At 47.3% G+C, this 27,023-nt stretch overlaps 2 protein-coding genes and 1 long non-coding RNA gene across 7 annotated transcripts in view; 2 read left to right on the top strand and 1 right to left on the bottom strand.

The window, feature by feature from the left end:
- Positions 1 to 1,158, bottom strand: part of LOC144162742 (uncharacterized) — a 64,861-nt gene extending 63,703 nt beyond the window's left edge. Inside the window, exon 1 of one of the 2 annotated variants that reach the window (XR_013320756.1) lies at positions 970 to 1,158. This is a non-coding gene — a long non-coding RNA (uncharacterized LOC144162742). The remainder of the gene's footprint in view (positions 1 to 969) is intronic. The other variant, XR_013320757.1, reaches the window with a different exon arrangement.
- Positions 1,159 to 1,383: 225 nt separating this feature from the next.
- LOC144162740 (uncharacterized) lies at positions 1,384 to 27,023 on the top strand. Of its 2 annotated transcripts, none has more exons than XM_077693379.1 (6): positions 1,384 to 1,575; positions 4,899 to 4,991; positions 7,290 to 7,464; positions 8,830 to 9,028; positions 16,112 to 16,435; positions 25,960 to 27,023. In XM_077693379.1, exons 1-6 carry the CDS (start codon positions 1,566 to 1,568, stop codon positions 26,461 to 26,463), a joined length of 1,305 nt encoding a protein of 434 aa, XP_077549505.1. In that variant the 5' UTR covers positions 1,384 to 1,565; the 3' UTR covers positions 26,464 to 27,023. The 2 variants fall into 2 exon arrangements, with proteins under 2 accessions (XP_077549505.1, XP_077549504.1); XM_077693378.1 differs by lacking the exon at positions 1,384 to 1,575 and adding an exon at positions 4,688 to 4,760.
- LOC144162741 (uncharacterized) lies at positions 16,448 to 19,138 on the top strand. Of its 3 annotated transcripts, XR_013320754.1 has the most exons (4): positions 16,448 to 16,997; positions 17,369 to 17,603; positions 17,819 to 17,916; positions 18,720 to 19,138. XR_013320754.1 is itself a non-coding variant. In XM_077693380.1 (3 exons), the coding sequence occupies exons 1-3, from the start codon at positions 16,868 to 16,870 to the stop codon at positions 17,841 to 17,843; spliced, it is 390 nt and encodes a 129-aa protein (XP_077549506.1). In that variant the 5' UTR covers positions 16,448 to 16,867; the 3' UTR covers positions 17,844 to 19,138. The 3 variants fall into 3 exon arrangements, 1 of the variants encoding a protein (XP_077549506.1); XM_077693380.1 differs by having other exon boundaries at positions 17,819 to 19,138; XR_013320755.1 differs by having other exon boundaries at positions 16,448 to 18,806; positions 18,870 to 19,138.

The raw sequence follows: 27,023 nt of genomic DNA, 5'->3' as shown, positions 1-27,023 counted from the left end.
TAATTTTTTGCTGTGCTTTCTACGCACGCTACTACAACCATGCAGATGGGCATAAATCAACAGACAAAAGCATGACTGGTGTGAAAATTTTCAGAGGAAAAAACACAAACCACTTTTTTTTAAATGTGGGCTTGAGTGGGGGTAAAAACGTCATCGCATAACACAATGGCGAAGCAGCAGCGTCGTGCTCCCGAAGCTATGGACTGTGTCGATGCTCCACAGGAAAGCCAACGTAACTATAAAAACAGCAACCTACTCTTCCAAGTATTGTGGCAAAGCCCACTTTTGCACAACTGCCAACACTTTATATGAATGAGACCAAGACAGAGTCTTTCTCCAATGTTTTTCATTATGCATGTATGGGAGGAAGTGCCCCTTTCATAGATTCATACATGGATGCATGCACACACATATGCATGCATACAAATAAAGCACTGGACGAGACGTTCAGAGGAAGTCTCTCTCCTATGCTTTGTGTGCATGTATGCACGAGGAGGAGTCTCTGGTGCATACAAAGCATTAGCATGGACGTGAAAGTTGGCTTTGCCACACTATTCACCAATGCACACTGCTTTCTGCCCTGCCGTTGCAAACACGCCTGAAGCTGGGACTGTTTGTGCAACGTGGACAAACCATCGCTCACCACAAGAGTGCGCACAAAGTCTCGTTGTGAAACCCACTTTGGGAGCTAATTCCTGAGAATCGACTCATTTCAGTACACCAACAAGACAGCTATGGCAGCAGCTTCATTGCAAGGCTCTTGAACTACAGACATGCGCCTAGTCATTTCAATAAATAAAGTTCCTTGTATCAATTCCTTGTACCATCAATAAAGTTCCTTGTCTGTCTGTCAAGAGAAACGCAGAGAAACGTCCGACCAATGCTCAGGGCGCAAAATGCTCGGTACGCATTGGGCGGACGTTTCTTCAGACCGACGATTTGTGCCTTTGGTTGCCCGACGCCACTTACCACCCGTAGGTCGAACGCAGGAAGGCGACGGAAGACGGTTTAAATGACGACCGGATATATTTTGTCGTGGTTTGAACAGTTCGAAGGTTTAAATAGCACTTTCGTTGCTTTCGTCGCTTTCGTCCTTTCATGATTGTGAATTGTGATTGGTCATTGGTCATTGGTCGTTGATGGTGATAATCTTGATTGTGGCCCTGGCCCACGATGGAAGAATAAGTATTCTTCCATCGTGCCCTGGCCACAATTCTATGCTGACCACCTCAAGGTGCGATAAAGCCCAAAAAAAGGGAGAAAAATTCACTCTTTGCGTAGATCTACAGAGCAGCGCCGCTGTTCTCTGATTTCCAAATTCCACACGGATTTCCGCTTTGTGGATTAAGATATCGGCGTTAATCCATAGCCAAAGCCGGCACATGGCCAGAACAACTACCGAAACTAGAGCGAAACCAGCGAAACTGACGGCGCTGTCAGTTCGCGCGGTTGTTTCATAGTGTACTAGAAGATTATTCTAGTGCGCTCTAATACTGCTAATACTGTGTCGCGGCAAATATATATATTTATTTTTGAGTGCCTTATCTACGTCTTTCCGTGGGACAATGCTGCAAAGTAAGTGTTATTATTTCCAATGGCCTCAACCTGTGTATCGACCATGTAGTACTGTGCACTGATATTGCGCTTGCCCTGCTTTTAAATTTGCTTGGCTCACTATTGCGCAAGTTCATCGTTGTAACTTGTTGAAATTAGGTCATAGGGATCTCACAATGTCAGACAATTTTTTGCATTTCCGACAATCCCTTGAGGGTGTCTTCGATCATTAGGTTACTCAGGTCGACATTTTGTGCAGGGTGTGTGTACATACAGCAGCAAGCAAACTTGCGGCCTGTTTTGCTACTACACGTCACGGTTTTGAAGTCCTAGAAATCTGATGGCGTACAGACGCCATCATTGGGCCATTACTGGTCTTTTGTGCGTCTATTGCAACTTTGACACACTCACAGCTTTGACTTGCCCCTGAACCCAAGAAAGGGGCGATGTAGTGGCATAGAACAAAATTCAGTACCTTCTGTGTCCACAGTGGCGTCCTACTGTCTAAAAGACACAGGAACGTGTGCATTCTGGCAGCTGTACACGACACAGCACTGTTTTGGCCAGCAGCCTGGTTGCTACCTTCAGTAGCTTTTTCAGAGACAACTTTTGTGTTAGCGACCACTCAACCCATTTCGCTTGCACCATGGACATTTGTCCCATCCACTGCACAGCCCTGTGGAGTTTGTCACCGCAGAAACTTATTATATGCCCCGTGAAATTTGTCAATTGTAAACTGTGCTGGCGTTCAGCCACAGAATTCCGTGCGCCAATTATGAGGGAGAGAAAGAGAGAATAAACTTTAATTAAGTCAAGAAAAAGCTTCAGAGAGGCATCCTCCTTCCAGGATGCCTTGAGCGTAGACCACGTTGAACCTGGAGCGTGTTTTTTGGGTGGTGAGACCAGGAGTAGCTCAGTCTTCTGGGGGGCGTATGACTTGGCATAGCCAGCGACCACATCTGCTGCTTCTTGTAGGCGGCTTCCTAACTATCTGATTGACCCTGTGATATGGTTATGTTGTCTGCACATAGGCCGTGACGGATCCGCAGGATGTTGTCGAGGAGTAGCGGCAGGCCTAGCAGGGCAATATTGAAAAGTGTAGGAGACAGTACAGCCCCTTGTGGTGTTCCGCGCCCACCCAATAAGAATGGGTCCGTGGCCTGTTCCTCGGCTAAGATGGTTTTCCTTCCCAAGGCAAAATCTCTGATGTAGTTGTATACTCTGGCTCCGCTTCCCTGTGTGTTGAACCTGTGTAAAATTGCTGTGGGCTTGACGTTATCAAATGCCCCTTTGAGGTCTGATGCGAGGATGGCATTGGGGGAGGCACAGTTGCAGGGGCCATCACTTTGTCTTTAAGTTGGAGTGAGATATCCTGCATTGACAGTTGCGGATGAAATCCCATCATTGTTGGTGGGCTTTTACCAGAGTCTTCAAGATACAGTTGCAATTGGCTGAGAACCACATGCTTTAGGAGTTTTCCCATGCACAAAGTAAGAGAGATGGGCCTCAAGTTTTCAAAGGCTGGTGGTTTGCCTAGTTTCGGTGTGAGGAAGACGTCCGATGTTTTCCAATCGTTGGGTAGGATGCCTGCCTTCCAAATTTTTGTTCAGGTTGGCGGTAAGTTCTAAAAGCGAAGGGTCATCGAGATTGATGAGTGCTTTGTTAGTAATTTGGTCAATTTGTGGAGCCGTGTGGCGCCTCAGATTTCGAATGGCCGTGGTAACTTTGTGAAGACAGTTATCGTCATCGAGAAGCTTGTTTTGGTTGCCACTAGAGGGGTGCAATGGCTTCGACGGTTGCTTAGAAAAGTACCGGGCTTTGAGAGTTAAAAGGAGATCTGATTCACTGCCTGGGAATTAGCGAATGACCCTAGCCTTGCTGTGGTGGGATTCCGTCCTACTTTCTTTCGGGCTGATCAAATACCGGAGTAGCCTCCAAGTTTTGGAGGTGCTTAATGTGCCTCGAAGCCCATCCCGAAGGGTTAGCCCATTTTCTCTTGCTAACTTGTTCGAGTATTCTACCACCCTGGCAGTGAGTAGATCAATGCATTTCTTGAGTTTCTGGTTCAAGTGCTGCTTTTTCTAGTGGTTTAGCAGGCTTCATCGGGCTTCTTACATGTGGAGGAGGCAGGCGTCGATGCGAGGTGTGGTGGTGGAAGTCTGTATTGTTTTGGTATGGGCCTTCACATCTCAGTATAGCTGTGCGATCCATTCTTGGATGGTTGAGAAATTGGCTTCCCCACTTTGGTGTCTTTCTGCTCGTGTAGGCGTCGATGCGAGGTGTGGTGGTGGAAGTCTGTATTGTTTTGGTATGGGCCTTCACATCTCAGTATAGCTGTGCGATCCATTCTTGGATGGTTGAGAAATTGGCTTCCCCACTTTAGTGTCTTTCTGCTCGTGTTTCTCTTAGCTTCGTCCAGTCTGTGTGGCGAGGCTGGCGAAGCCAGTACTGACCTCGTATTTTAACCCATGTAGAGGGGTGGTGGCCAGTAGCACATGATCGCTGCCATGGCATTCATCCAAATTGGTCCGTGTAGCATGGGGGATTTTTTTTATGAAAGTGAGGTCAGCGAGCTGCGGGGTCTGTTTGTTCGTATTTCGGACCCTCGACCGATAGCACCTGTTTAGGCGTTATTGAATGGGGGTTTCCATCATGCCAGGAATGTGCAGAGAAAACGTGCTAAGAGGTTGCCTCCCTCAAGAAGTGTTTGTTATGTTTACCCTCAAAGTCAGGGAGTCAGTGTTAGGTCGTTCTGTGGTTGCAGGCTGCAATGACCTGAATGCTCTGATTGAAAGTTAAAAACCACTGGCCTCTTCGTTATCATGTCCGACCCAACTATTTTCTGACATTGCAACATTAATGCGGAGTCATGGCATATCCTCCGCCGAAGTGGATTATTTGTTCAGCCAGATTTACTCGATAAGAACACAGGCTTCAAAACAGGAATGGGTAGCAGTGCACGCATGGTGTTGCTATTATAGCTGAAAAAATATGACCCGCCAAAAAAGGCTCTGGGCACTATGAACTTGCAAACAGAGTTGTCAGAGTTTTGTTTATTATTTATTTTTATTTATTATTATTTAACTTAGTAGTGTTCTTCTTGCTTACAGGATGGGGAATTAGCCATTGACTTTAGGCAGCACTGATGATGCAGTGGGCTTTAAAGACTCTTTACAAGCTGGGAAGAGGTTCGCAGAGGGTTGTGGGTAGGTCTGCTCCCGCCGTGCTGTCTACGTCTGTTTTTTGAGCGCTTTTGTTTCCACCAAGATGAACACCTACCAACTAGCCCAACTTTCCGTTCTTCTACACTATGCTTTGCTGTACATTAGTACTCTCTGTTGCAGATGATCACGATTATCCGAAGGCCACGACACCTCCAAGTCATCTTGAAGGCCAGGAAAGTTCGGACGCTGTGACTGCTTCTATCGAAGTCCCAAGTGAGTGAGAGCCAGCATATCAAAAGTTTGACGAAACACGATGTCACTAACGTTAGTTGGCCAACGGGTATTGTTTCCTCTGAGCAATATTTGCCGCTTGCTCTTGAGTTGTCGGTCACTGTATATTTTAGTTTTATGGATGCATCCAATTCATCATTTTCTTTACATGTGCTCGCGAGACATTGGCCCCGTCACGAGACGTTTGGATCTCCTTTGGCCTTGCCTCGTCTTTATGTCCAAATAAAGATTTGATTCTTTAACATTTGAATAGGCATTGAGGTCATAGAAAATAAACAAGCCATCCAGTGTGTTTTCTATTGCACAATTAATGACTAACCATGTGGGGGACAAGTAACAACCTGAAGTAATTTGTTCATTGTGTCTGGGGACTATGTCTGGGGACTAAGTTTTCCATTTTTGCAAGCTTTTGCACACATAACTGTTCTCGTAAAGTAATGTTGCTGTTACAACAGCTTTTAATACGCTCGCTTTGCTTCTCACTTTGCTTTGCGGCAGTACATGTGGCTGCAGTTCAATGCAGTTCATTTTAAAGCGGAATGTCACAACTTCGTAGCTCCTGTTGCATTCACCAGTGTTTAGTAATGCATTGGTGTACGCACCAGTCTGCGCACCGTTTCAGAGTTTAAATAGCACAGTCAATTGCTGTTTTTTCTGGTGTTGGAGCATTGTTCGTTGCTTCAAGGGGTGGCCACGAAAACAAAATACAACTCAGTTCAGTATGAAAGAACAGGCCTTTGATAAAGCAACCAGTGCCATTCCAGATGGGAAAGGCATTTTTCAAAGCGAAAAATTGGAAGAAATATTGAGAATCTCTCAGATTTTGTGCTGCAGTGACGTGGCATGGGCGGGAGTGACTGAATAGGGGTCAGCACAGAATGCATACCGTAAAGTTCTGAAAGCACGCCCACCCAGAGTGCAGAGATATCAAGTGAAAACTTCGGGGTGGGCGAACTTTCGAATCCGGTGCGAAAAATTACAAAAAAGTGGCCGCAGTGCGAACCAAAACTGCGGAGATATGTGGTTAAAAATGTGGGTGAACTTTTGGGTTGCGTGCGGAAAAAACAAATACTAAGGGACTGCATCAACACATGAATGAGATAATTCGCCTTCATTTGTGTTCCCTTATAAGCGCTAAATCTGCCAATTTTAGGGGTGGGCGGTCTTTGGGGTCTTTTAGTAAATTGAATATTATGCCCTAAAGGGGGCTGGCCGATGTTTCGGGGGAGGGCGTTTTCTCGGAACTTTACGGTGGTCACCAGTATGTCGACTGCACATAGCATTCCAGTGATAAGGTACGATAAAATGGAACTTGAGGGCCCACTACAGTCACCGAGTCATGTTTCTTGGTGGTGGACTAAGTTGGCGGCTGTCTATCGCTTAAACAAGATTTAATGATGTCATAGAGACCTCACTGGAGAGTGGGTGGGGAGTCGCCACTGCTTCATATGTTTTAAGAGAAAAGCTCTTACCAAGAAATTGCCAAGCGCACGCACGTGAGCGCTGTGCTCGCGGCGACCACCCGGCAGTTAACAAAACCAAGAAAATGCCTAGCGCTGATGTGTGCGTGCCTCATGGTGGCTACCCAGCATCCCTTGCGCACTTTTTCAAGCTGAGCATATCCACTTAGGGACATTGGCCCGTAAATTGGGCAAAAAAAAAAAAAAAAAAAGAGACTCCGGTGTTCATCGTAATCGTGGCAACACTTGGTCTGAACGAGAAAGGTGCGTCATAGTATACGCCCCTCCAAGGTGATGTTCAATGATTATCACTTTTAAAAAAAGGAAAGGAGCTCACACTTATAGCAACAATGATGGAGTAAAGGTCGTTGCGGCAGTGAAGAAGAAGCAAATAGTCTGCAATCATGTACTTAAATCGTCGTAATGATTGTGAAGGTTGCTTACAGCTTCGCTACCTTCATGTCTTACGTATTAGTGTGAGCTTCTTTCATTTTCCCTTAATATCTCAATTATTTTTGCGATAAAATAGGTAATACTGTTATTGCGACAAAGGAGCCTTTTTATTGTATCAAGCCTGTATTTTGTCTTCATGGCCTCTTTCATTGTGTCATCTACTGGAAATAAGGCATTGCGGTTACCTTTTTTTTTTGTATCTGGGGTGGGAGCAGAACCGAACTTTATTTCCATGTTTTTTTTTCACCCTGACCGGGGTCTGCTTTTTATTAAGTGCCTCAATCCTTTGCGCACTTTTTCCTTCCCGACGTGTGGAAATAAACTGAAATGAATTGCTTTGTTCTGATTGATGGGGACTTGTTTACAGCGCCCAGTGGAAAGGGACTGTCGACTCCTCCCTCGAAGGCCAAGGGGCCTACAGAGCGGGTGGACCCGAGTATTTTTGAGCTGGTTCACATCTTGGGCGACTCTATGCGCCTTGAAAACTTCCTCATCGAACACGGCCTTGGTGTCGCACCCCCGCCTCCTTTGGCATCTTCAAGGCAAGTCTTGTTGCTGGTTGAAAGTGGTTGAAAACCCTGTAGAGACTGCAATTGGTATGTGATAGTTACGGAAAAGTAACAATGTTACTTTTACACAGCAACCGTAATGAGTTACTTTTGGAAATTGTGTAGCTGTAATTGTAACAGTTACTTTTTTGGCTTAGGTTACTGTAACTGTAACATTGTTACTGTGAGCTGGTAACATGCCCGTGACTGGTCCGGGGTGCCTTCTTTGGAAGCTGTGGCCAAGGCTTCGTTTGCCCTGGACATGAGTAGGGGCTGTGTCCCTGCACTGGTGTTAGCCGATCTCACCTCCCGGAAGGACAGGGGTTGGGTTGGGGATGCGGGTCAATGTTCGGGGCTGGTCACACGCCCACGAAGGTGCTGGAGTGACCTCCGCAGAACGAACCAGTCGGGATGCCGGGTAAATTTCAGAAACGATGCGTGACGTGTTTGGTGGATATTTGTCGGAAGAAAATGGGCTGTCACGTTGTGAGTGTACAATGTGGTGAGAGATGTACCTTGCTGCTTTTTGAGCTGGAGTTTGCTTTCACTGTGCTTACTCATTAAGTGATACATGCGTTGACCTCAAAGCTTACTAGGTGCAAAAACTTTAGGCTCGGTGACTTTCACGTCCCACTGGGCACATGTTGAAGGAGCGTTGCAGTTTTTCTTAGGTAGCAATTCATTTCAACCCACCTTTGTGAAGTTGATTGGCAGGCATCTGCTTCGCTTTAAGGGAACACTGCAATGAGTTGCAAACATTGTCTTACTGCTTTACCGCATTCAAGTCTACAATGCTTAGGCCACATTTGGAGTATATTTTCAGCTGATTTGCACGCTTTTGCTTATAACTGAAAAAGGGACTCAAAAATGCCGTGTACATCATGTCATCTGTTCTGCTGTCATGCTGCTGTAGGTTATGAGGTACTGGATCGTCAAAATGGAAAAATTAAATTGCCAGCACATTCACCATATAAGCTGAGATTGATCAAGCAATAAGTTGATTCTTACCATGCTACAGCTCGAATTTGAAATCTTGGTAAGGTGATAAAACTGGAATAAGCGTTATAAGCTTGTCGCACAGAGGTGCGAAATGTCATTTCAGCTGAATAACTGTCTGAAAGTGCAGATTAAAAAAAAGTTCTGAATATATGTGGCCTTATGCTACAGATGTTTTAGGCAAATGGTGGTGTCAACGGTGTTCTCACACGAGTACTGGCTAATTTACTTCACGAGCCACATTTCGGATGAAGCTCACATACCAGAAAGGACGTTCAGCGGGCATTGTCCGATAGGTATGTCACATTGCACACGTAAGTGTTCGAATATAGTGCCCTGGGTTGTTTCTTTCCATGCTTGCAGCGCAAACGGAACCCCTGGAGTGCTGGAAAAACGTGGGCCTGGCAGAAAAGGCAAGCCAGACACTCCGGTCTGGGGCGTGTGCTCTGAGCTGGGCTTCAACCCCGACCTGCCCTGGTGCAAGGGAAAGGTCATTACCAGTGTCCGAAAAAGCCCGAGGGGCGGCCGTCACTGCTTCCGCTGCCGATTTTGTCGCAAGCAGGTGAGCACCGCTTTTAGTTTAGTGCAGCAGAAAAGCTGACGCCTGTAGCACCAGAATGGCTCTTAAAATGGCCAGCAGTGAAGAGCAACTGAAAATAAAATTGAATGAGCCGGAATGAAAATTGTGAAAATTTGGGGATGGATAAGAATCGAACCCAGGGCCTCCGGAATGCAACTCCAGTGTGCATTTGTGATGACACCACACCCGCTGCATGACTATAGCTGACAGAAGGTGGATGCCGTAAAAAGGTTGTGGCCTTTGATTTAGAAAACTTTTACAACTGCTGCGCGCAACTCGACGTACAATGGGTTTGGTGTTACATGGTTGGTACGTCGTCAGCTCAACACCAAGCTACCCACGATTATATAAGTATTATAATATACCCACTCAGGTGGATTGGCCATTGATGTTAACGGCTGCACTGAGAAGGTTGTGATCATTCCACTAATTGCCATTTGACTGTGATGTCAACATACCCACCCTCAATTCCTGCTTACCCGCTCAAGGGGATTGGCCGAAAACCCGCTGTGCCGGGTTGCATGTTTCCAAACGCTTCCAAACGCTGCACCGCGCCCCCTTGGGACGTGTGATGTCACTTGGTGCATTATTCTATCAAGCGGCTGTTAGAACGGGCCCATCGTTCAGCCTCTGTGGCCTTGAAGTGGAGTTCTGGGTATAGGGACCGGGCTGCCGTTGTATGGCACCACCGTCGCTTCAGCGAACAGCGCCGCCCGTGGCGAACCGCTCGTCAGTGGAATGCCGGTGGCGGTCAGCGCAGCGTAACTGTGCATGGCTTTCTGTCATTTTTCTACGGTGCGGCTTGCAAAGCGTACGTAACCCCACGTGCATTTTTCAGATCGGTAAATCTTGAGCGTGGATGTGACGTTTACGAGGCATGCCATGAGTGTGATTTACGGCCATACTCAGTATTTACAAATAGCAGACGACACTCAATGCGCCAAGCTGGAAGTCAAGCTGGAAGTGAAAGTTCGTTGCTTCATGCAATTTTTTGATGCCTGCATGCAGTTTCGCATATCGAGGAGTATATTGCCGCTAAATGCTCCCACAAAGCAAGCGGTGTGTGCAACCGATCTAGGAATGCTGCGGCGCTGGCCTTGGGCAGTTGATGATGAAACGGCGTCGACGTCGTGCACAAGCGAAAGACAAAGTTGGGGGGTGTCTTATAAGATTTACCTCAAAACAGAAATTGTGATGGACGACGCTTCCGCAACTTTATTATTACCTACGGCTGAAACGTGTTTAATTTCACAGAAATGCTCTCACTGCAGTCATCGGGAATCGTTGATAGAATAAATACCGCATGATAGTAGCACGTTATTGCTTGTCGTGGAGAAGCATTGCTTTACAAGAATTGCAATGGTTGCTGGCTAGTTGGTAAATGCTTTTTCAAAAACCAATTCCTGCGTGGCTGAAGGGCGCAAGACAGGAGGGTGCCCGAAACCTGTACTCAGCTTTACAACTGAATGATGCGGTCGGTTTACAAGCTGCCACCTACGCTTGAAAAATCATGCACACCTTCGTCTAACGACGATGATGGTTTATCGCAAAGCTCTATCGTATGGGTTTCCTTGGTTGCCTTCTAGATTTAAACTTTGACTAATTAATTGAGCGTCGAATTTGACCAGCACGCAGTTTGGTCTTTTGATCGCAGCGTCTTTGACTTTGACCATTTCCCGCAGGAAGAAAGCTTTGCGTTCAACCATCATAATCATTAGATGGAGGGCTAAGATTATTTTGCTGTTTAATTTTGAACTTTCATGCCCCCCTTCTCCAAATCTTAATTTTGTCCAGCGTGTCGGAAATGTGTCTGTGGTGGAGGACTCGGGCTCATGCACCCATATTTGAGGCAACTAATCGCGCGTTTTTGGTGTCTTCACCTGGCATTACACGATTTTTTTAGGTACTCTGTAAAGAATAATTAAGCATTAAAAAACACCGGCTGACGTTAACGCTGCCACATTTTTTAACTATTGGTGCCAGCCTTTATACTACGCAGGTGGTAAAACGGGAGGGGGAGGAGGGATGGTTTGTAGCTTGGGCTGTTGAGTTGGTGAATAACTTTGGCTCTTGATAAAATGACCACCAGAAACGTGGGTTTTCCACTTCGGCTTTCAGGCTCCCATGCTGTCACAGTGTCGCTCACCAAAACGGAAGGTACAAAGCTCACGGTTACAGAAAGTGTAAACTACCGCAACATTTCTACGGCTACACGGTAATCCATCTCGTATGCAGGTGCCTTTCTATTTAAAGCACACGTATTGAGGTATCCCAGCGCTAAGGCTTGTTTGGAAACCGTAGTCATTGAAACCATTGAAGATAATTTAAAGTGGTAGAAATGAAGAATAATATTTCTAATAGTTTTATTCCTACTCAGATCGCGTGGAGCCAGGCACAGAGCGCTGCAAAAAGCGCTCGTGTCAATGTAGCCCATTCCCAACCTTACAAGCATCCAACAAGTTTGCGTAGCCGTTAGTGCATTTAAGAAGAAAATAATACTACTAATAGTAGTTTTATTCGTACTCAGAACGGGTGTAGCCAAGCGCAGATCGCTGCAAAAAGTGCTCATGCCATTGCAGCCGATACCCAACTTTAGAAGCGTCCGACAAGTTTACGTAGTCATTACTGCATCTAAGAACCCAACACTGCTGTCTAGACTTTGTTTCACCGCACAAATACGCTTACAACACCATCAAAACACACAAAGCACTGAAGGAAACACGACAAAAACAATGCGAGGCTGTGTAGGCCAATGCACCAGCTCATTCCACTGACGAGGGGAGCGCCGAGTGGTGGCGCCACCCGTCCAGCTGCCCGGTCCCTATTGGCGCTCATGCTCTGGGTTCGAACCCCAGCAGGTTTAAGCATTTTTTAAATTTTTTATTCCAGAAACATTTTATGTTTTTAGTTCTACACGTTGTTTTTGTTAATAATGGCGATTTGGTATCCTTCAGGTTTCTTTTAGCTCAGGGCGCAGCCTACGACGACGTTTAAAACTAACGTTGTGCATCGTGTGAAGTGACATCATACGCATCACGTGCGAACGCTAGACGGCGGAGAACTTAAAAACATGTGCTGTGGGCTGGGGATTGGCCACATACCTGGATGGGCCATATCATCGTTTCACCAGTTACCCTTTGGCTGTAATGTCAACGTACCCACCACCCACAATTTTCACATACCTAGTTGACGGCATTGGCTGCATATGTTGATCATATGGCCCACAACCAAACTCTAAAACACTATACGCGGAGCAAACATTGAAGGGAGCACTTAGTGGCATCTAATTGGACATTAAAGGGGCCATGAAGCCAAAATGCAAGTTTGGTTCATTCGAAAGAATGACTCGTTAGAATAGCACTGACACCAATTTTAACATAAATTCTAACACAAATAAGTGATATAATAAGGAAAACAGAATAGGCATGCGACACCCTAGCTAGTTTTCAGCGCCGAACCGATGTCGTGTTATAGGCAACTCGTTGCGATTGGCTGAGGCCGACGAAATAAGCTTGCAGAATGAGATATTTGTGCTGAAATTTAAATAGTGCACATTATTTTTATGGCAGTAAGACTGGTGGTGTAGATAATGGGAATTGCAAACGAATGCATAAACATAGAAGCAAAGTGCATCTGGCATTCACTATGTCGGCCAAAGCTGCACAGCTGTCGGGTGTGTGGGGCTTATCTGCCACGGCACTGGCCAGCTGGCATCAGTGACATTGCCGCTTACACAGCCCTGTTTGTCAAGCATACCCAATCTTTCGTGAACTATTGCTATCAACCGCAACAGAAGTAATCCAGGTACAAATCCGGTCAAAGTTCAGGCAGCGATCCCGTCATGATATCGTCGTGCCATCTGTGAAGGTGAGCGGTAAACAATGCGACAAAAGTATTTGCTGTTCGCAGCAGCCATAGTAGTCAACATACTAACATTTGTTTCAGATGCCTTTCCTGAACACGACCTTGCTCACATCAGGCAACACACGCATTAGCAGGAGAATTAAAATTTTACCTAAAATGTTTAATTTCTCAGTGAATAAAGCATTGTCTGCTGCCGCACAAGCGCTGGGGCACTATAAAGCACCAGATCTTTCAAATACAGTAGCCGACTGATTTTTCGGACCTGGAGGGGAACGGAAAATAGTCCGAATAAGAGAGCAGTCCAAAAAATTCATTAATCATTGCTCCTATGGGTCAACTGGTGGTTTCTCGGGAAAGTCCGAAATACCCAGCGAGTCCGAATTTTCGGAGTTCGAAAAAATGGTCGGCTACTGTAAAACAAACTGGTATTTTGTCTTCATGGCCCCTTAAGCACTTTTGCATCAAAGCTCATCAGAAAGGCTTAGGTGTCCTTAATTTTCTTCTTCGTAGTGCAGTACACGGAGCAAGCACATCTGCATTCACCATGGAGCAAGAATATACGCCTCGAGCGCTGCCTGCAGGGGCGCCACTGAAATCCCCTTTTGAAATTAGTCGCGGGAGTTGCCAGCCCGCTCACCACTGTTGCCGTTGCTTTTGAGGCACATTCGCGACTGATATTTTCCATTTGTATGCGTTGGAAATACATATTTATGTGGACCAGTCACTCTGTTCGCAAACGTGGTGCATTTACGAGAGTGTGAATGCTTCTGACGCGATCTTACTCTGGTACATTCGGTCCGCATAAGCGCCAGGTGTGTGTCACAAGCCGGCGTCACGAAACCGGCATATATGCATGCATGGATCTGATTGCAATTCCACTGCCCTGGAATTTACTAACAGTAACTCCGTAAGCAGCGTTCGTTCAGATGCTCATTCTACGGCTATACACTGCGATGTAAATCGGTTTCGTGTAGTTCCATAATCTAGCGGAGCACTCATACCTGACAGCCCACCAGTTACGCTTCATATCTCGGATATTGATCACTACCCTGAACAAGCCAATGGGGCAAATATCACGGGCATTCTACGCAATAAGTAATATTGATAACGCAAAATTACATGCGGGAGTAAGCACAAAGAATTTACGGCTGGGTCGTCTTGTCGCGAGGTGAGCTTCCGAAACAGTCATCGGTTACATATATCTTCCGCTTATATCCGCAGCCGTGACTAAACGCTTTTTCGAAACATCATCATATGACACAGGGAGCCTGCAGAATTTAGCACAAAAGTGAAATTAGGGAGCCTTATCAGATACCACACTCAATCCGACACCGTTTATCGCTTGTGAACTCCCGTAGTGTACTTCAAAAAATGTGTCCGCCGAGTGATCCCCTGTACGTTAAAGTCGAAAAACAAAATAAAGGTTAACGCGCAGCTTGTGTGTGATTTACTAAAACGGCCCTTCCTTGATTTCGCTCCGCATTTGTACACAACGATAGCTAAGCTGCACTGTTTTTTTTTTTTCGTTCTCGCACGAACTATTACATTGCTTCGGGACTTGGCAGTCCATTTACTTTTTTGTGGTTTCATTAACTCTCCTTGGTCTGTTCTATCAGGCGGGAGTGGGCACATATTTAACGACCCATAGATTAGGAATATACTTAACATGTTCGCGTGGCCTCTATTTCTATAAAAGGCACAAGTTATTGCTAGATATATTAGGTAATCACCTCCCCGAATGGTATTTTTGGACGACGCGTATACATTAAAAACAAGGCCGAATTCGTTGTCCGCCCTGCAAAACAAAACCAACCTCTCACTGTGCCAATATCAGGTCTATACGAGGCGTCAACAGAATTCACTTGCGCCTGAGATATTCGGAGGTGACAGTAGTGATATGTAGCTGCCGTCGCCGACGCGCAGAAGCACGCAGTACCGCGTCCCCGGTTAGCTCTTGTTGGCGTTTGAGCACTCTAACAACTCTAATCAGGACGCACCTGTTTTTTAAAATGCCCTAAACGTACTATTTGCTTACAGGCATCCCAATAACAAGATGTTTAGGGCGCGGAAAGGCAAAAAGAAGCGAAAGAGAACCAAAACACTGCATGAGCCGCTATCAGCTGCGCTGCGGACATCCCGTAAGCGCCACGGAGAAGCGCCGGCAGGCGCAGCGAACGCGAAGCTCAAGGCGTATACATATATAGAAGAGGAAACGGCCAATTGTGGCATTGCGACAAGCGCGGGCAAGCGATGAGATGTCACAACAAATGCCAACATGGACTGCAAAGCTTCGTAGGTGCAGCGGAAAGGGGAGGGTGCAGCACCTGATTGACGAACTGATAGTGGCCACTCTTTACTCAGGGGCTGCGCAGGGGAATGCCGACCGTGGTGGTCGTGCAGTTTCTTCTCCCGCAACAGATGACACTAACTTGAGAGGGCAGGCTGGTCTCATAGCTATTCTTTTATTTTCTAACTAATTTTAATGAAACTGCGGAGCATTATGGAGTTTTTGTGCTAATTTCAGATCTGCAATTAGATATTTTGAAAGGCAATTATTTTCTGAGATAACTAATGATTAATTGCCATTATTTTGGGTCACAATTACAAAATAACCACTTCATACAGAATGGTGATCACCCCGTGGCTAGGCAGACAAATAACTAAAGAATACAACGTTGGAAAAACTTTTTTGATTCAGCTATTTTTGGTCATTTTACAACGCACTGAATTTCACTCCTCTCGCACTCCGCCAGAAATAGCTGACAGGTGGTGTCGATTGAAAGCAATAAAAATTTTCCAAAGCCTTCATTTAAAAAATTTGTTTCCAGCATTGTATTCTCCACACATTTAGGTATGAAAAGCAAATAAAAATTACAGTTGTACCTGCCCTGGGTGGCGAGATATCTGAGGGCGAAATTCTAACTTAGAGTTGCGAGAAAAGTGCCGTTTTACCATCGAATTCTGAGCCAACTGAGCTGTAGAGTGCACTTTAAGATGCTGTTTACTATGAAATACGGGGCCTTTTGTTGAGGAAATTTGCAGACTGATAGAAAAATGCCCGTTTGTGGCAGGGTTTCTTTGTTTGTATGTTTGTACCGGTGAACTAAAACACCCCTCGAAAAATATTTCTGGCTACGCCGCTGCCTTCGGGCACGGTTCCCGGGCAGGACGGTTGCAATCCTGCTCCCGCTTTTTGTGCAGCTCTCCCAGCTGCACGGGTTGCCCTGGGCCAAGCCGCCGTCCTCCTCCCCCTCCTCTTCCCCGGCCAGCAAGAGCCCCGGGAGCTTCTTCTGCAACACGGACTCTCTGGGTCGTCCCAACGCCCGGGTGTCCAAGCGGGACATCATCTGGATCGTCTACTGCATGTCCAAGGGCATGTCGTCGAGGATGACTGCGCAGCTGGGCGGCAGCGAGGTCCGGTGCGGCTCGTTCGCTGGGTTCCGCTGGCGCCACCTGGTCCGCGAAGCCGTCTCCCGGAGCCTCGCCGGTCGCCCCCGCTTGGGCGGTGCGGGAAAGAGGGTGCAGGTAAGCTGCCGAGGGGGAACACGTGTTTCCAGCCCCCCCTTCCAATCCTTCTTAAAGGAGCCATGAAGAGAAAACACAAGTTTGGTTCATTCGAAAGATTGCCTCGTTAGAACCGTGGTGACACCACTTTTTAACGCAAACTTCGCTCAAATAAGCTGTATAATTAGGAAAGAGGGGAATGGCCATGCGACCCACCAGCTCATTTCCCGCAACAGAACCTATGGGGTCTATTCGTTTCGGCTGCACCACGAGAACCAGTTGAGGCGGTGCCGCCCCCTGCACCAAGCCGTTCACTTCAAAAAGTTCACGAAAGGTGCAGCGCTGGTTCTTGAATTTGCGGCACCCGCTCAGACGGTGGTGCTGCGTTGGTGCAAGGGCCTTGTTGTCAACCCGCCAACCAGCAGACAATCCTCCCTGTTCTGTGAGCAGACGATGTCGACATCGGAAGACCTCCGTACGCTGGTTGTTCCAGTGAATGGAACGCAGACGCCGATTACACCGATCATCGGCGAAGGTGGAAATCGAGTGCCGCTTGGAGATGGTTTCGCCTACAGGATGCCTGGTATGTTAACTTTTGGACGCACGTGGTCAGTGCCATCATTTTCAACCTCCGAAATTCCTGTTACTGCACCTGTACGACCTCGTTAAGTTACAGAAGTTCGATTGTTCATTGTTATTCCAGTACTGATAGTGCACGGTGTGAATTTCGTTCCCACGTGCTGTTCACATGTGAATATGAAATGTTTACGCGCTTTTCCTTGGAAAATGAAGTCCGCGGGAACAACAACTGGCACCGTGAAAGAAAAGCGAGCAACAAAGGCTGCGGTAGCAAATAATTACAATAATAACAACACGCGTGTGCATTTATGGTTCTAACGTTTGCCAGGGCTACGGCCATATCCCAACTCAATGCGTTATTATTTTCTGCCGCAGATGGGACGGTGATATCCGGGGTATTTCGAGAGGCACTAAGCGCCCCAGACGCTTCGCCCGTCATCATGCCCGATGCTGCACCTGCGGGCGAACAGCCTCGAGGTCGCGGCGCTGCACAGGTGGATGAGCGCCCTGGATCCCCCGAGGCCGATCTTTGGAACGGCCGGAGGACCCGGTTCGTCATTGCCAAATATCAAGAATTCAACCCTTTGGTCGGGACCAAGGGCGGATTTCGGCAAGTTTTATTTACCTTGTCAGTGAATTGCTAAATTGTTACGAAACAAATTTGATCCTCGTTTGCTTAGGCGTTTGTTAGCATATATTGCTTTTAATGTGCTGGAATTGTCCACGTAATCCATGACGTTTCCCTACAGGACAAAAGAGGCCATGTGTCAAAAAATGGCTGACCTCCTCTCAGCCGAGTTCTCCACTGAAATAACCGCTCTGCAGGTGCAGAACAAGTGGAAGAGCCTAGAGAGGTCGTATGAGAAAGCGAAAGCAAACAATGGATCAAGTGGTGCTGCACGAGTTGCTTGCGAGTATGAAGAGTAAGTGCTGTTGCTGACCACTGCATGCACTGACAGGTGCTCTTGAACTAATTCTTTTTTCTTCTTATGCTGTATTCGGGTGGTCGTTTTATAGTGCTCTGGAGCGCTACGGAAAGCGACTCCGTGTTCGGGTGGTCGAAATCGAGCGCTCGACGTATATTCGGGTGGTCGTCTCAGAGCGTCGTACTCCACTCCGAGCGCCTCCGGCTGCTCTGACTCCGAAGTGGAAGCGCCGCCGAAATCTGGAGGCGATCGGGTCACGTGACCCCGGCCGCCGCGGCTCGACCCGCTCGCCTGCCCAGTCGGTGGCGTTCGCTGAGGTTTGTTGTGGAAGTATTTCAACGTTTGTGCTTCTCGTGCTATTACTGAAGGCATCTCCGCATCATGCCGAAACGGAGACGCCCATTGAGTGTAGGGGAAACGTCTCCGCTGCTTCTGCAGCTCGAAATCGACGCCGAGGAGGACAGCAGCTCAGACGGTGACGACTCGCACTTTTACGCGACAAAGTTCGCCGAACTGTTCGCCGCACCGCTTCCTGTGTTCAAATTGCAGGAATGCGTTTGCAACTTTCGTTTGGAGCTAACGCGTCCTATCTGAATGCCGCCATTTGTTAGAATTCTTGGCCGTGTTTGGCTGTTTGCAGTTCCCGTGTTGGCCGCGGCGCGGCGCCACGGTCGCGTGCTGCTCCAAGATCGGGTACGCGTTCGGTTGGGGAGTGGTCACTCTTGCTCGGATTGGGGGAAGCGGCGAATCGGCGTACTCCGAGTTGGAGTGTAAGAGCGACCACCCGAATACAGCATTAGTGAACTCAGCGATGTGCTCGAGAAAGAGCACCATACAAGCCCCACAGTTGTCGTGAGGCCTGGTGCAACAATTGAAAAAACCAGCAGGTGTGACTGCCTCCCTTTGATTTCAGTTCATTATTCCTCCTCATACTGCGTTTTTGTTTTTAGCCAACCTCAAGACTCGGATGACGAAAACAGCAGCAGCTGTGAGGAGCCACCGGCCAGCCCCGCATCAGCTGCAGCACCTGGAGAAGGCAGGAGAGCCCCGGGAAAAAAAAAAAGAAAATGGAGCAATGACTCCACTGTGGAAGCAATGCTTCTCGAATTCAGAGAGGCGAAGAAGGAGCGGGCAGACCGCTTTAAGAAAAAAATTTCACTATTAGACCGCCTGGTCACCGCCGTTGAAAAAGTGGCTGCTGGCTGCGGCCAATAAAAATGCCGAAAAAACTGAAACTTGGGTGTGTGAGTTATGACTACACCAAGGCGAGAAATGGAGTAGCCAGGGTCCCAATACGGGTCCCCACGTCTTAATCCTTTTATCTCACAATCAAATGCAATCTTCACTGCAGCATTTGAAATGCAATGGGAAGCAAGTAACGTTCTTAAAGGCACAAATGAAATTACAAAATGTAGATACAAATGCTTCAGCACTGCGCTTCAGCAATTTTTTTCGGAGGCACTCGCTGTACTCCGCCACGCTGCGGTCAACAACTGCGCCACTTTCTTCGCTGTTGCCTACTTCTTCCAGGTCTGGCAGATCCTGCAGCTCGTCGAACAAGTCTCGCTCGTCATTGCACAGATTATGTAGGACACACGCACCCATGATTATCAAGCAGCACTGCTTGATGCTGGCTGCATCTACTAAGTACAGCCTCCGGAAGCGCTGCTTCAGAAGTCCAAATACAACCTCAATGGCAACTCTTTGCTGGGAGTGGCACTTGTTGTACTTCTTCCAGGTGGGGAAGCTTTGTGCAGTGTCTTTATAGGGGGTCATGAGCCACGGAAGCAGCGGATAGGCACAGTCCCCTGGTAAGTAGCCGTTGCTGCACTTCTGTGTTGCTTCCTCGAAAAAGGGTCCCTCACGGAGTACCCTAGCATCATGGGCCGAACCCGGGAATCCGATAAGCACGTCCGTGAATCTGTTTGCGTTGTCGCAAATCCCCTGCAGAATCAGTGACGGAAACTTCTTCCGGTTGAAGTACGACTGCGGAGATTCCTTTGGGGTGTTGATCTCCACATGGCTTCCGTCCACGCAGCCAATGGTGTTGCGTGGCCCCTTTCCAGCACTCTTTAGCGAGAAGCCAGCCTTGATGCGTTCTTGTTCTCGCTCGTCCGGCCAAGAGATCACTTCAGCAGTGAGGCTGTGCAAGAGGTCGAGCGCCCTCTCAATACACGCGTGCACAGATGATTCTGATATGTCAAACCTGTCGGCGATCGAGTACATGTTGCACTGGTTCCCGAGGTAGGTCAGGACGACAAGACACGTTTTCTGAGCACTGATTCGTGGGCGCCCTCCATGGAACTCCGGGAAGAAAGGAGACGCTTGGTAGTGGTGTGCAAGAAGGTCTCGCGTGACAGTCGGAACACCCGCTTGAATTCGAACTCAAAATATCTGCCAACGACCTCCTCACAGTAGAGTGGAACACGATTCCTGTCCTTTCTCTCCACCTTTACAGCTAGCACTGTGACCAAGTCGTCGAACTCCTCGTCTTCACTTTCGGAGTCTACGAGCTCCATTACTACTTGAATGACAGTTGCTAATGTGGCACAGTCCATCGTCGTCCTTCGGTGCAGCAGCGATGTACACACACGCAAAAATATCCTTCGCACATGCCGCAAAGTGCGCTTAATAAGTTCTCTGGCGTACAAAGCACGTGCACAGCGAAAAAAAATGCGGCGTGCACGACAACACGAAGCAGACGGCCTGCACAACACCTGCACTTTGGCATTCATTTCTCCAAGGCGCTAGTGTCGCGCTGCAGCTGCACCCCTTGAACTGGCGCTGCAAAAAAAACGGAACCTGTCCGTGCGCCATTGTGAACTGGTGCAAGCAGTGCAGCCGAAACGAATAGACCCGTGATGTCACACTAGAATACTCTGCGATTGGCGGAGGCCGGCAAAAGCAAACAAAAGTTAGGCAGCGTTTACCAGTTTGCATAGTGAGCTTTTCTTTTATGACACTAAGAATGGTGGAGTAACCGGTTGAAGTTCTGAACGAACACGCAAACGTACACCAATGCGTATGGAACTACCGCCGGCCGAGGTGGACATCTCGCTGTCGCGCAGACGAATTTTCGGGTTCGAGGCTCCTTGGGGCCAACGAACCGTTCTAGCACGCACAGCCGCGACCTTGCTTGGTATCTTAATCCCTTGACAGGAGGTTTTCATATCGCCAACCAGCAAAGGTAAAAATAGAAACGAGGGAGAAAGGAAGAGCAGGCAGCGACGAGATAGTGCCACTCGTCGCAGAAGCTTCGGAATGGTGGTCGTGTTGGCTTGCTGCTGCCGTTACGAGCTCGTTTTCAGTTTACAACGACTGAAAACATCAGTTTGTTCGAGTACTTAACAATGAAATTGCGTTGCGGTGTCCTGAAATGCCCATGTAGTACGGGCAAATCGTGGAGGGAGTACGACATCCCCGCCGGTGAAGAGATCTTCTTTCATATGCTGCCCAACGACAAACCTCGGCGAAGCAAGTGGCTACGTTTTGTGAACTTTGCAACGGAGGAGAAAGGGGGCTAAAGGAAGTACGAGTGTGCTCGCTTCATTTCTGAGGAAGTGATTACGGCAGGGACCCTTACGTTAGCTCACTCCTGAGACACGGCGCCGCTCGTCACCGACTTCATCAAATCGCCGTCAAAGCGCTCTGAGCTTGGAAAAAAAACAAAAAATACCATTTGCACCGCGCATTGACGCTCGTATCTTTCTGGTCGGAGTGTAGAGCTTGCGCGAACGGCTTTTCATACACGACACCGGCCAACTGGCATAAGCGATACTGCTACTGAAATTGAACTATTATTAACCGTAATAAAAATACGGCACATACGTACCAGTCTGTATTCGTCCGTCGCGACAGAGCTGACGAGGCAGCGGTGCCAACGACTGGTCGTTCGTCTGTTGTGGGTATCGCGGAATGGTCGCTTTCCGGTCCATCCATGTATCCCACAACTCCTGCCGCTCGTGGACCATTGAGCGTTCAAGTGGTGTGAGGTTGTTAAATGCAAGCCCGAGCTCCTCGGCGAGAGCTTTGTTGTCCGGATCAGGCGATTCCATGACCAGGGCTGCGCATGTACTAGGTTTTACTAGTATTTTTAAAATGGCCACCCTCTCGGTTTCGGCACTAGTTTCGGTTCCTGTTTAATTCCCGCGTGTGGGTGGAGTCGACATACTAAGTATCTGTTTCATGTACCGGCTCAGATGACGCCATTGTTCACGTCACGATATGTACAATTTAGCAGGAGATTTAAAAATTTGGCTTAAATTTCCTTGTTTCTCAGTGAATAAAGCATCGTTTGCTTCCGGGAAAGCGCTTGGGGTACTATGAAACACCTAATCTTTTGAATAAAACAAAATTTTGTTTTGTCTTCATGGCTCCTTTAAGTGTTTCTAATCCCCCTTAAGTAACAGAGCACAAGCTCTGTTACTTGAGGGGGATTGAAATTCCTGTTAACATTCCTGTTAACATTCCTATGGAACTTAGTACACGATTCACAGGCTTAGAACCATCAGACACCAAATCAAAAGTTTTACAATCCCAAAGAAATGTTCACAACGACCTTGTTTGCTTATTTTAGAAATTATCTCCCTTCTGTGCTAAAATAAAGACATAAAATTCTCGCTTGCTAGACAGCTAGCGCCATCTAGTGAAAGCTAGATAAATGAAAATTTCTTGTTTATTTTGTACTTCATGAAAGAAGTGATATATTTCAGAAAGAAGCAAACCAGTTAGAAACATTTCTGTGGATTTGTAAAACTTTTCGTGTTGGTGCACGATGCTTTTGAAGCCTATGGGTCATGAATTCGTAAGTACCGTAGGAGTGTGGTCAGGTGAGTTCCCCTGAAGGTACAAACCCAGAAAATGGCTCGCTCGTTGTCGTGTCAATCTGACCTTCAAGCTCGGCCAAGATTAAAGGGCCGTGAAGACAAATTACAGTATTGTTTAATTTGAAAGAACTAGGCTTCAGTTCCTCACTCAGCTCTATTTGAGCCAAGAAAGATGTTTTAACAGCGAAAATGTTTAGCACATTGTAATTTTTCGTGTCTGCAGCTAAAAATTACCAAGAAATTGCCGAGTGCATGCACGTGAGCACGGGCCTCACGGTGACCGCTCGACAGTTAAAGGAGCCATGAAGACAAAATACTAGTTAGGTTTATTAATTAAAAAGACAGCTTAGTCTTGATAACAATGGTACCAATATCATCACAATCTTCGAACAAATAACGGAGACATTGAAGAAAACGTGTGAAGCAGTCGCGACCCCCTAGCCAATTTCCCGCAACTTTTCCATGACGTCATGGAACCTTGTTTGTGCGATTGACGGCCGCCTAACTGACCGGTCGCGACGACACATGACTGGACGTCTGTAATGGGGCCTCTAGTTCCATTTGACCGCATCGCTTCAATGCTAACGTGCAGTTAACGCACTGAAAATTATGTTTTATTGTTGGCCCGTATGACGTCATTCTTGCTCATAACACGTCACTGTGGCGCAAAATTTGAAAGTTTTTAAACACTTCTCGCTTTTTTTTCATTAAAAAACACATTTTGTGGCTGTAATGGAGCTGAGTGAGATACTGAATCCTAGTTCTTTCAAATTAAACGAAGTTGTATTTTCTCTTCATGGCTCCTTTAACAAAACCAAGAAAATGCCGTGTGGTCGTGTGTGCGCGCCTCTCGACGGCCGCCCAGCCTCCCCGGCACATGTTTGTCAAGCTAAGCATGCCCAGTTGGGCAGATTGGCCAAGATTGGCAAAAAAAAGAAGAAAGAACTCCAGCGTTTGCCGTAATCGCGGCAAGACCTGCTCGGAACGAGAAAGACACATCATAGTGTGCACCCCTCCGAGTAGATTGTCAATGGTTAACACTTCCGAAAAAAGGAAAGAAGTTCACACTTACAGCAGCAATGATGGAGTAAAGGTCGTTGGGGCAGCGAAGAAGCAAATCGGCTGCAATCGTGGACTTATCGTAATGGTCGTGAAGGTTGCGTACAGCTTCGCTACCTTCAATTCGTATGCGTTAGCGTGAGCTTCCTTCATTTTTTTAAGGGGGGGGGGACACTGGTCTGAAAACGAGTTCTTTGAATTTTCAAGTAAACTCTGTGAAACTGGTCAGTCTTGCTGCTTTTTTTCCCCCGCTGATTTCAAATATGCCATTATTTTTTCAGTTGGTCAATTAGTTCCCAAGATTTTTCGAGATAATTAGCCATATTTAGTCAATCAATAGAAAAAACAGTGTTGGTCATTAAACTGTAATCTTTATATTTTCCAATAGTACCGTGAACCCTGGTGAGTGCAATAAGAGAACCGGTTTTTTTGATGCACCGCTTGTAACTAATTTTACAGCTAATTAAACTTCGGTGTTTGAAATGGGCACTCAAAATGGTTCCGTACCACTGGCGCCACCGAAGTTAGCGATCTAGTAATGCGATCAAACGCAACTGGGGGCCCCACTACAGTCGCGCATCTGAGTGATGTTTTCAGACGGCGGATGCCAGTCGTCACGCAAACTAGATTCTGTGACGTTGTAGGCAAGTTGCCAGAAAGTGCCTACGGAGTTGCCACTGCCTCACATGTTTTCTGTTATCTCCCTTATTTGTTTGAAGTTTGCAATAAAATCAATAAAATTGCCGTCATTGTTATCTGGACAAAGCAGTCTTTCTATCGAACCAAACTTGTATTTTGCCTTCATGGCCTTTTTAACCCAGCACCTCGTGCTGTCACATAGTGCAGGCATCTAATTGTTTGTTCGTTTCAAGTACAGGGGAACATGGAGTATGAGATAGGGAGAAAGAGTTGGGGCACATTCTGTCTGAAAATGATACGAGGCGGCGCCGACTGCGTCCGAGTTCAGCGCGCATTTGTGCCTCCTGTGCTGAGCAGTGTCTGGATTTCGTCTTGCAGCGCATTTGTCTGTGTGTTCACTGTGTGCTCCCAGCACAAAAACTGAGTTTCTCACTCGACTTGGTGTAACCGCATTCAACCACGGCAAAAAATTTTGTCAACAATATGGCTGAATAGTAGCCCTTTTTCTGTACCTTGAAGCAGGCTTTTATTTGCAGGCTGTTTTTTTTTTTTCTGACTTGGTCATTCGTGGCTTCAGTACCTGGCACCTTGCCGTGGTTCTTCCATGGACATCACCGTGTGCAGTTCATCTGCTACTGGTGCATTCAGCAGCAGTGGCGCAATTGAACCCTTTCAAATTACGGTCAAACAGTTCGGGTAGAATTAGGTTTTTCATAGCATGTGTATACACTAACTTATACACTATTTGTATAATTCGTATACACTAACACTTCTCTAGGCATTTTTTTGCTGCATTCGGTGCGTTTTCAAAGCCAGCAAACTGCTAAGCCTAGCCATTCTAAGCTGAACCAATTGTGCTTTAGGTTCTATTTATTCCTCTCGATGGCTCAACTGCGCTGCTTCAGCGCCAGAAATTTGTCACATATGCTCTTACGTCACGAAAAATACTAGACGGGAGAAATGCCAGTGGTATTATCAAGCAAGACATTGCTCGCCTTCAAACGGGAGCCAAAAAAAGCCATAAAATGTCTGATTCTTAAGTTAAAACAAAAGTTACCCAACCTTTAGCATCCGCTTAAACTCCATAGTCGGAGCCATTCCAAAGGAATGCATGTACTCTCAGCCTGGGGTGGACGACAGCACGAGTCACATTCCTCCTGGCATATTAGCAGATCAGTCACTTTCTTGAACAGCGCGTGGGTGTCATTCTCGCAACCAGCCTGAGTAATCTTTGCAGTATAAGCAGACTCGCCCGCTGGCTTGGCTAAGTTGTTCTGCTGAGCCTGAGGACGTGGGTTTGATTCCTACCCACAGCGGCCGCTATTCTAATGGAGGCGAAAACCAAAAACGCCCATGTGTTCAAGCTTTCGGTGCACGTAAAAGATCCCCAGGTGGTCAAAATCAATCCGGAGCCCTCCACTACGGTGCGCCTCATCGCCTGCGTCGCGTCGGCGCGTTGAGGCCCGCAATCAATCAATCATATTTGCCCGCACTAACTCCCAGACCTTGCTCGCAGGTGGCCGTCTTCACCGTGCAACTCAAGTGGTCGACCGGGAAGCGACCGTCGCTGCTTTTGGCCCTGCAGGCCGAGTCCACAGGCGAACTGCGCTTGGTGCCCATTGAGGACAAGGCCCCGGGACTGGTCGCTGAAGCCATCGCCACTCAGGTCCTCCCTGAGACGCAAATCATGACCAACGGGGGGACGCTGTTCAGCCGCGTCGAAGCCGTCGCAGACAGCGATGGCCCCATGCGTCTCGTCCACAACGCGGGCCTCCGAGATGACGACACAAGCGAGGAGGCTTCGAAGAAGCCACTGCCGCCATTCTTTAACACTCAGAAGCTTCGGGTGGCGTGGCGATACGCACTGACGAGTTTGAAGGAGGTTGCAGGGATTAGGGACTTGGAATTCCTGAAGGCCCACCTTGACTGGCTGTCGTGGATTTCGCTGAATGGCGCGAGGCACTGCAAGGACCCGTTCCTGCGTCTATTGGACTGCATTGCGAAGGCCTACGAGAGCTAGTGGATGGATGGTTGGGGTGGATGGGTTGCCTCGTCTGTCCTGGTGTGCGAAAGTTGAGAGTGCCTAACGTGTTGTACAGTTGCGCCCACGAAATACATCATGATGTGTGATGGGGGGAGTGAAGGGGGTACAATTAATGTTTGTGGTAGTCGCTATGCGTGCTGTGCCACTGTGCATACTGAGGGCACCTCAAGCTGAGGGAGAAGGGGTGACAGTATGCGCATAAGAAAGCATCAGCATCACTTTGTTTGGCAGTCTAATGCCATCATCTACCTACTTGCTGACTGTGATTTCCTGTTTTCTCATTTCAAATTAGTAAGAGTATAATTGTTCACAGAAGTCCCTCTTGGTGTTAGTAGTCAACGTTTGCGTATGTTATGAGATGTTTTGGTTCTTTTTGTTCCATCTTATGATCATTCTGTAGTTTGTGCAATCACGACATCAACAACAAAGTACTGAGCAGGATAAATGGGTGGTAGAAAGTGCGTTCTCCACCTGCTGGAGCCAGGCATTCGTGGATACTGCCTGACCTGTATAAAATAAATTTCTCCTAAAGACTT

This window comes from Haemaphysalis longicornis, unplaced genomic scaffold, assembly GCF_048455015.1.
Source record: "Haemaphysalis longicornis isolate Haplotype H1 unplaced genomic scaffold, Haemaphysalis longicornis Haplotype H1 scaffold_12, whole genome shotgun sequence".
Classification (NCBI taxonomy): Eukaryota; Metazoa; Arthropoda; class Arachnida; order Ixodida; family Ixodidae; genus Haemaphysalis; species Haemaphysalis longicornis.
This window is presented reverse-complemented; position numbering and strand designations above follow the sequence as displayed.